Below are 12,986 nucleotides of genomic sequence, written 5' to 3'. Positions count from 1 at the left end.
GTCCTGGCTCTCATAGATTGTGTGTTAGTGAAGGAAACAAATATGAGTACAACTATGGTGGTGATATGTATCTTTAAAAAGCAATAGGTTTTGAAAATAAATTTTGGAGTGAAGGCTCTGCTTTTCTCCTTACTTGTACTTTATCTAAATTTTGAGAAACAGTTTTATTTTAAAGAAAGAAATTGGCCATTTTCTAAGGTGGTTGAACATTTTTTTTCTTGTTTATTGTCTTTCCCTTTTATTCTAATAAATGACTGGTTAAAATAACTAACTAGGAGACAATTTGGAATCTTCAGTTCTAATTTTATTTTCACCTTTGCTTTTTTTTTATATTAAATTTGGTGTTTCACTGTATTGACTTTATTCTCCAAATGAAAATGATTTTTTTTCCTCCCTCTTATCTCTTCTCTGCTGCCCTTCCCTGTCCCCTGTTTTCCGTCCCTTCTACAAGTCTTCCATCCTGTGGAGTGCTCATATTGTCGGTGTGAGAGTATGATGGGTTTCCGGTACCGATGCCAGCAGTGCCACAACTACCAGCTCTGCCAAAATTGCTTTTGGCGTGGCCATGCCAGTGGCCCTCACAGCAACCAACACCAGATGAAGGAGCATTCCTCTTGGGTAACTGCTTTGTGTTTAGTCTGTGTCCCCAACTGTTCATGTGTTTCATCAGTTACCGCATTTGGGTCTATTTCCAGGTAGATGCCTACAAATGAGGATGCGGTGTAATGAGATCTTAATACTGACATGTAGGACGAGAGTTGCAAATATGTTGTGCTTCATCACTTGATTTTAAAAGCAGAATTTATAAAGTTCCAGGAGATGGAGATAGTATTACACTTGAAATGGTCCTTTTAATCAGTAAAATGGAATGTTACAATTCTCCCTTTCCAAAGTAAAAAGTGAGTTTCTTATTTTAGAATTGTATAAGGTATCCCTCTAAATGCTTACTCTGTGAGCTTTAAGTAAGATTTAAAGTTCTTTTTACCAAGCAAATTATCTTAATGTTTATAGGGTTTAAATGTTGCAAAGAAAGCTGCATGAGTTAAGCAGTTACAAGTTTTCCCTCTCTAAGGTTCGAAAATACTCTCTGTTACAATGGCCACACTGATGTCCTTACTTTCAAAAGTTGTCTTTTAAATAACACTATTTAGGTGGAGGTTGATGTCTGGTTTTTGTGTTGTTTATAAATCATGTAACAAGCTTAGTATCAATAATTTTTCTTCCCTTCTTTAAATTTATTTTCAGAGGTTTTACCTTTTTCTCTAGTTTTCTTTTGTTGGTCAGTTGGTTTGCTAAAGGGTAGAAAAATATATAAGGTCATTAGTATAATTCAGTATCAAGGTTATTAAGCCTGTTCATTCTACTGGACTGTAAGTATTAAGTACCAAAAAAAGTTTGTTTTTCTTCTAGTTAGCCATCTTAAAAGTTAACCAAGAATAAAACAAGTAAGTTTATATAAGGGATTAGTTTTTGTTTTGTTTTTTTAAAAAACAACAAACTTTAGCCCTGGCCAGTTTGGTTCAGCGGTTAGAGCGTCGGCCCGCGGTCCAGAGAGACCCGGGTTTGGTTCCTGCTAAGGGCGTTTACCTCGGTTGCAGTTTGTCCCCGGCCCTGGTTGGGTTGTGCGGATGGCAGCCCCTCGATGTGTCCCTTTCACATTGATGTTTCTCTCTCTCTTCCTCTCTCTCCCTCCCATTCTATCTGAACCAAAAATGGTAAAATGTCCTCAGGTGAGGTTAAAAAAACAAAAAACAAACTTTAGCCCAAATGTATACTTTACTTCCTACATCTTTGACAATGTGTTAGAGATATATATTTTTTCTTTTTTTAAAATTAGATAGGTTTGTGGTTATAGTTAACTATAAAATTTTGTTAAATTGAACATTCTATTCTGGGTCTTGTTATGTTATAAATTCTAGTATTTTTTATTTGAGAAATTATTAAAAATTTTTTAGACAAAGAAAAAAAATGAAGCCAGAATGTTTCTTCTCTTTTTCATTGAACAGAGAAAATTTATAGCTTTTTAAATTGTAACTGTATTCCCTTCTAAAGCACAAGTATCCCACTGTGTTCTTTGATTTGATAATGCTTTTTCCACAGGTTTGTTTTTTGTTGTTTTTTTTTACAATTTATTTATTTATTTATTTTTTTATCCTCACCCGAGGACATTTTTCGATATTTTGTTCAGATAGAGTGAGAGGGAGAGAGAGAGAGAGAAACATCGACGTGAAAGCGACACATCGAGTGGCCGCCACCCACACGACCCAACCAGGGCCGGGGACAAACTGCAACCAAGGTACGTGCCCTTAGCGGGAACCGAACCCGGATCTCTCTGGACCGCAGGCCAACGCTCTAACCGCTGAGCCAAACCAGCCAGGGCTCCACAGGTTTTTCTTTACAGTCTAACTCTACACTGAGATAGCACTTTGCTCCATTACCTTTTGTAATGATTAGATTCCCTGGGATGTTGGTACTGAAATATGTTTTAGGTGCTGAGGCTAGGAGAATGAAGATCTTCTTGTTCACCTTAGTTTGAAATTGCTCATTTAGCTCATTTAAACCCTTTTGGAAGTGGGAATTTTACATTTATTTAAAGATGTTGAATATTGCTTTATGATTTACAAAGCAGTTTTTCATATACTCTATTGAATTATCATTGAGCTATAACATACATTAAAGGAAAGTATGGAAATTATAAGTAAATTTCATGTTTCTGTTTGAGCCTCATAACACTCTTGTGAAGTGAGTCTTAATCCCATTTGTTGTTTTTTATTTCAGCTTTGTTATTTTTTCAATCTTATTAATTCATTTTTGCTATAATGACTTAAAATTTCAAGAAAAATGAAGCATAATTTTGAAGCTGGTATCATAAAGGTGCCAGCTCTGAATTTTGATGAGTATATGTATTACATGATAGATGCATAGTGGTAAGGTCTTTTAGCAATGTGTGTGTGTGTGTGTGTGTGTGTGTGTGTGTGTGTGTAACTTGTTTTCAAAATTAGACTTTGTGCAGTGTACCCACTATTTGAGAAAGATGAGGGTGAATTTTGAGGCTGATGTGAAAAAACAAGTTTTCACCTAAAAACAAGATATGTGACCAGCCCTGGCCGGTTTTGCTCAATGGTTAGAGTGTCGGCCTGCAGTCCAAAGAGACCTGAGTTCGGTTCCCGTTAAGGGCGCATACCTCTGTTGCAGTTTGTCCCCGGCCCTAGTTGGTCATGTGGGTTGCAGCCACTTGATGTGTCCCTTTCACGTAGATGTTTCTCTCTCTCTCTCTTTTCCTCCCTGTCCCTTCCACTCTATCTGAACAAAAAATGGAAAAATGTCCTCGGGTGAGGATTAAAAAAAAAAAGTATGTGATCAGCTTAATAGTAATTTCTTTGAAGATTGTTTACTGTGTTTGTACTATTTTGAATAAATGTTACTCTGTGTTTACAATGGATGAATTTGATGTGCATTTAATCAGCTTGCATATGAATTTGCATTGTAGATTTGTTTTGTGTAGTGTTGGTGCTTAGAAGTTTATTTTTATTTTTCCAAAAGTTTCTGTTTATTGTTTTATCTAAGTAATTATGCAGTCTAATTCATTATTCTTTTAGTAATCAGCCCATTAATCTTTATTATAGAAAAAAATGCCATATGATATCATATCCATGATTCATTCTGTCCGTTCATTATTCATTCAGAAGATATTTTTTGAGTACTTGTTTTGTGCCAGACACCGTAACAGGATTGAGGGATACATCTGTCAATAAACTAGAGAAAGATTTCAACCTTTATGCAGCTTAAATTTTAAGGGGCATGAAAGACTGCTAGGGCTCACTAACATCATTATTTTCCTGTTCTTGCTGGGCACATGTCTAAACTACATTTCTCAGTGCCCCTGTATCTAGGAAGGATCATGTGAGTAGCTCTCACCAATGGTATGTGAGCAGAGTGATGTGTGCCTTCCCAGGACAAGACAGTTAATAGCTGGGTGCCTTTTCTATCCTCTTTGTGAGCTTAGTGGAGATAATTTCATTAGGACACAGAGGAGGGTAAAACCATAAAATGAAAGGAAACTGGGTTCTTTAACAATGTGTTGAAAAGACTGTCTCACCAACCCACTTGACTTCAATGGGAGCAAGAGAGAAACACTGTGTTAAGATACTGATGTTTTATTTTTTGCCACAGTAGTTGGTACCAGAAGTGGAATTCTATTAGAACAAAACCTTAAAATGTGTATCATTGGCTCAGCAGTCAGGTTGCATACTTTTGAGGACACTGATATTGGAGGTGAGAAAGACAGAAACCCATGTTTTCAGTGATGACCGATTTGGCAGATTTTTATCTGTAATGACTTGGAAGTTGTACCACATGCCGACTGAGCTCTAGGTCAAATGTTGGAAAAGATCAGAGTGTGAGTGTATGTGTTAACTGTGATTGATAAGATATAAGAAAGAGATGAACTTATGAACTTGCGACAGTGAAAGAAAAACAGACTCTTTTAGATCCTAGAGAGTAAGAGGTAAGGCTAGAGAGTAAGACGTAAGACTTGAACAACAAAGGCCTACCAGACTTCCTCAGTTCAAGAAAAGTGGCTGAGTCACGTGGCAAAGATCAAATTAAGGGTACAGGTTCTTGTTCTTGGCTGCTCATCAGAATCACCTTGGTCCTACCTGTATAGCTTCTGATTTAATGGGTCCAGGGTACATAAAACCTGGACACAGGCATTTTTAGAAAGTTTCCACAAGTGATTCTTTTGTGCAGCCAAAGTTGAAAACCACTGACCTTTTGTTTCATATAGCCTCCAGGTGGCTTCTGTAAGTTGAAAGCAAGAATCATGGAGGCAAAAACATAAATCAGGCTTGAAAATTATATCTAAGACAGAACTTTGTGTGGTCATTACTGACACATGGAAACAACTATATCAGAGGCCTATTAAGTTTGGGGTGGAGGAGAATTATATTGGTAAGAACCATGAGCCTGGACTGAAAAGCCATTGACTATTTGACCTTAAAAACACTTTTTAGAGACCCAGAACCTGATTTGGAAGGAGGTGAGTTGTGAAGGTTTACAGTGGACTCTCACCTGAGCAATAAATCAGAAGGAGGAATCAGTAGTAGGGGTAGGGAGAGTCATTTAGGCCTTGTTGAGAAAGTAAGATTTGAGCAAAGCCTTAAATGTCTGCCAGCAGATGCCTAGAAAAGATCAGGAGGGTTTGGTGTTAAGGTCCTAGGGTAAGAGTGTGCCAGTGAATTCAGGGAACAGCAAAGGAGCCAAAGTGGTGGAATGAGCAAGGGAAGCATGGTAGGAGAGGAGGTAAAACAGGTAGTGAGGGCCTGTTGGCCATTGTAAGTACTTTGGCTTTTACTCTGAATGAAATGAGGAATCTTCATAAGGTTTTGAATAGAAAACGCACATGACTTAATTTATATTTTATTTTTATGTTTTTAATATGTTTTTATTGATTTTTAGAGAGTGGGAGGTATAAGGAGAGGAAGATAGAAACATCGATTGGCTGCCTCCTGCATGTCCCCTGCTGGGGATCAAGCCTGCAACCTGGGCATGTGACCTGGGACCTCTTGGTGCATGGGATGATGCTCAGTCCACTGAGCCATACTGGCTAGGCTTGATTTATATTTTAAAATGATCTATCTGAATGCCATGTAAGGAGTAAACGGGGCCCTGGCCAGTTTGGCTCAGTGGTTAGAGTGTCAGCCCTAGGACCAAAGAGTTGTGGGTTTGATTCTGGTCCGGAGCACGTACCTCGGTTGCAGTTTGGTCCCCGGCCCTGGTCTGGGTCGTGTGGGGGGCAACCAATCGATGTGTCTCTCTCATGTTGATGTCTCCCCCCACCCCACTCTATCTGAAGATAAATGGAGGAAAAAATATCCTAGGGTGAGGATTTTAAAAAAAAAGAAAGAATAAACTGGAAGGAAAAGATAGTAGCCAAGATTCTATTTAGGAGAAATGATTGCAATAATTTAAACAGATGACAGCAATAGAGGTGGTAAAGAGGATTGGGCTAGGATGTATTTTATGAATCAGCCTAGTGTGTTAAATGTGGCTTGTGAGAGGAAAGGAGTAAAAGGAAACTAAGATTTTGTCCTAAACAACCAGAAGGTTGGAAATGTCATCAGTTGAGATGGGGAAAGCTGTGCATGGAGCATGTTTAGGATCAGGGCTCAGTTTTGGAGATGTGGAATTTAGGTGTCCATATGGAGTTGGTGAGAAGACTATTGTATATGAATCTAGACTTCAGGAGATGTTGAGGTAGAAATACCATTTTGGGAGCCATTGGCATGTGGTTGATATTTAAAGCCACAAGACTTGATGATACCACTAAGTGAGGGAGTGAAGATAGAGAAGAGAAGAAGGAAAAAACCGACCCCTGGAGTTTGCCAACATTGAGACACCTTAGAGAAGAGGAAGAACCAGCAAGCAAGCAGGTGGAGGGCAAACAGGAGAGTGTGGTGTGAAAAAAAGTGAAGAAAGTGTTTTGATGAGGAGGAAGTGATCAACTGTGTCCAATGCTGCTGTTACTCAAGTAAGAAGACTAAAACCTGACCCTTTGTCTAACAATGTGAGGGTGATCTTGACAAAAACAGTCTCTGTGGTGGGGACAAAAAACCTGATTATAGTGGGTTCAAAAGGGAAAAGGGAGAGAGAGAGAAAACAGTGAGTATAGACAACTTTGTCAATGAATATCTATTTCTAACACTTTTTTTCTAATAGTAGATCTTATTCAGATTTTTGGAGACCCAATCATTCCTACTTTAGTTTTTCCCACCCATAATTGCAGCCAGGAAGATGGCTGTTTGAGAAAGTGGATTTGATTATGAGGAAACAATTGGACTTGCTAGTAGCCCGAGTTCAATATCCTCCCACCATATGTGGGCCTTTCCAGCAGGGAGTAGAGTCTCCATGATTGTAGTTCAGAGCTGGGGGAATGTGTGCTCTGTGGAGTTTGCAGATCCCAGGAAACAAGGGATGGAAAGAGGCTTAGGCAGGCATGTTTATTACTTCTCTAAACCCAACCAGCCTGATTTGAAGAGGAGTGAGGGTAGAGAGCATCCTGGTTGGGTCCTGCAGAGAAGGTGACCCAATTAATCCCACATCCCTTCCTTCCTTCCTCCTTTTCTATTAATAATGGTAAAATATTATTAACTCTTAACCCTTTCTTGATATGCAAAGAGACTGGAAATAAACCTATTAAGTGTCTTAATTCGGATCTCTGCTTACCTTGTCTACACTTTACCAAGAGAACATTGGCTGATTCCCCTTTGGCCACTCTATGGCAGGCAGTGAGAGAGGGAAGGAAGGAGGGAAGAGTGGGAAGGGAGGGAAAGGTATTATACGAAATATAAAAATAGAGTTTGTTAGTAGAGTGGCTCAGTAGAGGTAGTTATATAACTTAGTTGATGCTGTGAAAATTTCACTTTTCTTCCCAGCAGATGGCAGACTTCACCTCTGAAGAAAGTTAGTTATTCTTTTCTTCAAAATCTACTATAAACGAGGAAGTATTTGGATTTATTTAACAATCTCTGTTAATATTATTTCTTCTTCTTTTAAAAAAATAAATGTCCACTGTAGCTGTTTGGGCATTAGTGATATGAAACCATTTCCTTTAAGAAATTAGAACAAATTATGTTGTTATAGACCCGGAACAGTTAAGATTGTTGACTTACCTTTTTGCCAGAAAACTCTTAAAATAAAACATCTTTGTGACCTTGGAGTGTACGGCACCTTCTTATATATGACATTAAAAGCACAAGTAACAGCCTGGCCAGTTGGTTCAGTGCTTGAGCATCAACCCATGCACCAAGAGGTCACCAGTTCAGTTCCTGGTCAGGGCACATGCCCAGGTTGTGGGCCAAATACCCAGTGGGAGGTGTGCAGGAGGTGGCCAATCGATGTTCTTTCTCATTGATTTTTCTGTCTCTCTCCCCCTCTGCCTTTCTTTCTAAAAATCAATAAAGAAAAAAAAAGTTTTTTAATAAAAAAAAAAATAAAAGCACAAGCAACAGAAGAAAAAACAGATAAATTAAACTTCATAAAAATTAAAAACTTTGGTACTTAAAAGGATACTGTTAAGAGAGTAAAAAGATAACGCACTGAAAAGGAGAAACTACTTATAAATCATATCTCTGAAAGGGACTTGTATCCAGAATTGTAAAGAACTCTTGCAACTCAGCAATGACAAAAAACACCAAGTAACCCAGTTTAAACATGGGCAGAGGCAAAGTAGAATGGTGGTTACCAGGAGTTGTGGTGAAGGGGAAAAAAGGGGAATTGTTGTTTAATCAGTATAGAGTTTCACATTTACAAAATGAAAAAGTTCATATCTGTTTCACAACAGTGTGAATAAACCTAACCCAACTAAATTATACTAAATTTAAAAATGGTTAAGATGGGTTCGAGCCTTGGTCAAGGTGCTTACGGGAGGCAACTAATCGATGTTTTCCTCACACTGATGTCTTTCTCTTTCTTTCTACCTCTCCCCCTCTCTCTCTAAAAAGTTATATACATATATAGGATTAGGTATATAGGATTATATAATAGGATTAAAATAAAATGGTTAAGATGGTAAATTTTATGTCATCTATTTTTTACCACAACAAAAATAACTGGGGGGAAAATGGGCAAAGGATCTGAATAGATATTTTTCAAATAAGATACACAAATGGCCAATAAGCACGTGAAAAGATGCTCAACATAATTAGTCACTAGGGAAATATCTAATCAAAACCACCATATGATGCCACTTCACATCCACAAGGATGACTACAATTAAAAAGACTGACAATGCCCTGCTGGTGTGGCTCATTTGGTTGGAGCGTCATCCTGTACATGAGCAGTGCTCAACCTGTGGGTCGCGACCCCTTTGGGGGTCGAACGACCCTTTCACAGGGGTCGCCTAAGACGTAACAGTAGCAAAATTACAGTTATGAAGTAGCAACGAAAATAATTTTATGGTTGAGGGGGTCACCACAACATGAGTAACTGTATTAAAGGGTCACGGCATTAGGAAGGTTGAGAACCACTGCTGTACACTGAAAGGTTATGGGTTCAATTCTAGTCAGGACATATACCTAGGTTGCAATTCAATCTCTGGCCCTGATTGGGCAGCATGCAGAAGGCAGCTGATCAGTGGTTCTGATCAATGTTTCTCTTGCTCCCTCCCCCCCTTTTCTCTTTCTCTCAAAATCAATGAAAATGTCCTCAGGTGAAGATTTAAAAAAAAAAGGGCCCTGGCCAGTTTGGCTCAGCGGTTAGAGCGTCGGCCTGCGGTCCTGAGAGACCCGGGTTCGGTTCCTAAAAAGGGCGCGTACCTCAGTTGCAGTTTGTCCCCGGCCCTGGTCGGTTGTGCGGGTGGCAGCCACTCGATGTGTTCCTTTCACATCGATGTTTCCCTCTCTCTCTGTTCCTCTCTCTCTCCCTCCCACTCTACCTGAACAAAAAATGGAAAAATGTCCTCTGGTGAGGATAAAAAAACAAAACAAAACAAAAACAAAACAAAACAAAACAAAAGGACTGACAGTGACAAGTGCTGATGAGAATGTGAGGAAATAAGACCCCTAATACACTGCTGGTGGGAATGTAAAATACAAATAAATAAATATAATAATGGACCGTGGAATGTAGGTTGTTTAAAGAGAAATGAAGCCATGGGGGAGATAAGAGATTAATTGAAGTTTGTAGGCTCAATGGAGTAGGTCCCACTGGGGTTGAAGTACTGTTGAGGGCAGGGTACACTTAGGAGTCAGCTAGAAAGTTAGAAGTTGATATGAGTGGGGTGCTCAAAATTGTGGTTTTAGATAATGTGGACTGACTGACAATAAAACGTTTGCAATGCCACTGTGAAACTGGTGGCCAGTGTAGAGGGGGGGAAGGTTGTTGAGGAGAGGCATCCAGTGAAGGCCACTGTGTAAGTTTCCTAGGGCTGCCGTAAGAAATTACCACAAACTTGGTGACTTAAAACAAATTTATTTTCTTTTGGTGCTGGATACCACAAGTTTGAAATCAGGATGTCTAGGGTAGCATCTGTTCGTAGTAGTCCATGTTCTGAAGAGAGAACCAAGAAGAGATATATAAATATAAAGAGATTTATTTACGATTATGGAGGCTGACAAGTCTCAAGATCTGCAGGCTGAGTTGACAAGCTGGAGACCCAGGAGAGCTGATTGTGTAGTTCCAGTCTGATTCTGAAGACCTTTGACCAGGAGAACTGATAATACCATTTTGGTCCCAGCAATAGCAGGCTTGAGACCCAGGAAGAGACAGTGTATCAGTTCAAGCCTGAAGGCAGGAAAAAGGCGGTGTCCCAGTTCAAAGGTAGGCAGAAGGAATTCTCTCTTACTCAGGGGAGGGTCAGTCTTTTTGTTCTATTTAGGCTTTCAACTGATTGGAGGGGGCCCACCTATATTAGGGAGGGAAATCTGCTTTATTCATTCTACTGATTTATGTCTTGATCTCATCCAAAAACATTCTCCTAGGAATACTCAAAATAATGTTTGATGAAATATCTGGGAACCCCATACCCCAGGCAAATTTACAATTAAATTAACCGTCACACTGTTCTTGGCCTTTTCCAGCTTCTGGTGGCCATTGTCATTCTTTGACTTGTGGCTGCATCACTCCAATCTCTGCTTCATTAGTCATATTGCCTCTTTCTCTTCTCTCTGTTCTCTGTATATCTCTCTTACAAGGACATGTGATTGTGTTTTGGGTCCACCAAGATAATGCTGGTGGGAAAATTTTTGCTCTCAAGATCCATAACTTAATCACATATTTAGCCATAAAAGGTAATATTCACTCATTTGCCACACAGGGTAATACTCTCAGGTTCCAGAAATTAGGATGTGGACATAGCTTTTTGGGGGCCACCATTCAACCCACTGCAGCTTATGTATTGGAAAGGCCAACCAAGTAGGTGTCGAAATCAATAAAAATTATGACAGTAGTAACGTTGGATTCTACTATGGAGGAATATTTAGAGTTTGAGTCTGATGACATGATATTCAAAATTGGGTTTTTAAGGAAAAGGGGAAAGGATCTGAGAATGGCAGTGAGATTTTTGGAGGACATCTCCACCTGGAGATCTAAATGTTTGAGGGGTGTGAGAGAAAGCAGCTGCCACTTGAATGGCTTCAGAGGAAACCCAGTCTTCAGGGAAATCCAGGTTTCCTCCCAGAGCAAGAAGGTGAAAGCAACACTCAGAGAAGACATTCTCAGCTAGAGAAGGGATTGTGCTGATGGTGGACCATGAACACCCAGTAGGGTTTTGGGAATTGAGGATTAATGGGAGATGGCGTCATGCCAGGGAATGTGCAGAGCCTTATGAGCATGAGAATCCAGTGTGAGTCCTGAATTAATTATGAAATAAGCATAACCTCTGATAAATGTTGTGCTGGAATTGGCCCTAAATAGTCTCCAAGGCAGATCATGGTGCTGCCACTGTGATGGTTGGTTTGGAGAGAGTTTTGCAAATAGTGTGCAGAGGTCTGGCTTCCCGTCCTTACTTCTGTTAATGGTGGTATGAAGGCCTGAAGAGAAGTGCCCTAAAGTTCTCCTGACCCACAGCTAAGCTGACTGCTTCACTAGCCAAGGCCCTCCTTCTGAAACTATGGACTTTCTAGAGATCATCCAAGGGACAGAAGGAATATGCTAGAGATGTCCTGACAGCATTTATGAGCGTTTTCAATAGACTGATTGGGATGTTTTAAATATTGCTCTTTTTAGCATCTGCACATTGCCTCCATTCAACTGTGGTGTTTGGATGTACTATTGATTCTTAAACCCATTTACAGGTGCAAAAGTGCTGAGCTAGAAGGCAGACCATTTGAAATGGACACAGCTGTTTAAAAAGATGGATGCTTACCAAAGACTGTAGTGGTGTGTAGCTTATGAAACAGTAAGACATCTTTTTCAACTGTAGCCTAATTATTCTTAGAGCAGAGAGATGACAGGGAGGATTTCCATTGCAGAGAAATATATGACTTCACCCAAACCAAGTAGTTCTTCAAATGAGCAGTTGTCACCTACTTTCTCCAGCTTTAGATCTTTCTCCAGCCATGCCCTTTCTCTAGCTTTAGATCTTTTTTGATTCCTATGGGTGGCCACCAGAACAGAACTGGAGAATGTATAACCTCTTCCACGTGTGGGAGGATTAGGGTTTTCTGTGACCCAGCACTGTGAATTGCTTGTCTGTTTCTACATTAACTCAAATGTATCAGTGATGATTATCTGTTTATCTAGTACTTTGTGAGATCTGTAGATACAGGTTTGGAGTATAGCTATTTCTCTAAATAAATTTAATATATGTGTATTGTATACTTATTACATTTTATCTCCATTTAGTGACTACAAAAGTCCAATTATGAAATGTTCCTATGTTGTTTACTCATTAAACCTTTTGATTACTTATGATAAAGCAGATGTTATGTTCCCTGGCATTCTCCCCTGGGCTCTTTTCCTGTCCTGTAGCGCCCTCTCTCAGTGCTTTCGCACAGCTCCAGGTTTTAGATGACCCCAGACACTGATAAATTTCTACAATTTTTAAGTCCAGCCTAAGCTTGTTGTCTAGGTTAAGACTCTTATATTCAGAGGTCTTATGGACATTTCCATCTGGAAATCTCACTGACTTTTCTGCAATACATGGTTCTAATAATTTTTCAGTCAGTTTTCTTGGACTTCTAGGTAGATAACTATATCATCTATAGGAAACAACTTAGTCATTTTTCAGTCATTATAACTTTTTTTAAAACTCTTTTTGTTGGCAAGAACTTCTAGAGAAATGCTTCCAAAAATTGTCTGAAAAGAATAATCTAGGCTTCTTAAATATATAAAGTACCAGGCCTCTTCTCCTGGGAATTATAATTTAGTAGATCTGGTTTGAAGCAAAGGAATCTGCTTTGTTTTGTTTTATTTTTTAAACAAGTACCACAGGAATTTTTTTTATGTTCAGACAAGTTTGGGAAACACTGTTTCGGAGCAGTGCTAGA

General features: G+C 39.2%; 1 protein-coding gene across 4 annotated transcripts in view; it reads left to right on the top strand.

The window, feature by feature from the left end:
• DTNB (dystrobrevin beta) overlaps positions 1 to 12,986 on the top strand; it is a 236,698-nt gene that overhangs the window by 93,669 nt on the left and 130,043 nt on the right. For all 4 annotated transcript variants that reach the window (XM_036262917.1, XM_036262916.1, XM_036262918.1 and 1 more), the window contains one exon: positions 452 to 618. In XM_036262917.1, coding sequence (XP_036118810.1) covers positions 452 to 618 — 167 coding nt within the window. The remainder of the gene's footprint in view (positions 1 to 451; positions 619 to 12,986) is intronic.

This window comes from Molossus molossus, unplaced genomic scaffold (assembly GCF_014108415.1).
Source record: "Molossus molossus isolate mMolMol1 unplaced genomic scaffold, mMolMol1.p scaffold_m16_p_15, whole genome shotgun sequence".
Classification (NCBI taxonomy): Eukaryota; Metazoa; Chordata; class Mammalia; order Chiroptera; family Molossidae; genus Molossus; species Molossus molossus.
The sequence above is the reverse complement of the archived record's forward strand: the minus strand, read 5'-3'. Positions and strand labels throughout refer to the sequence as shown.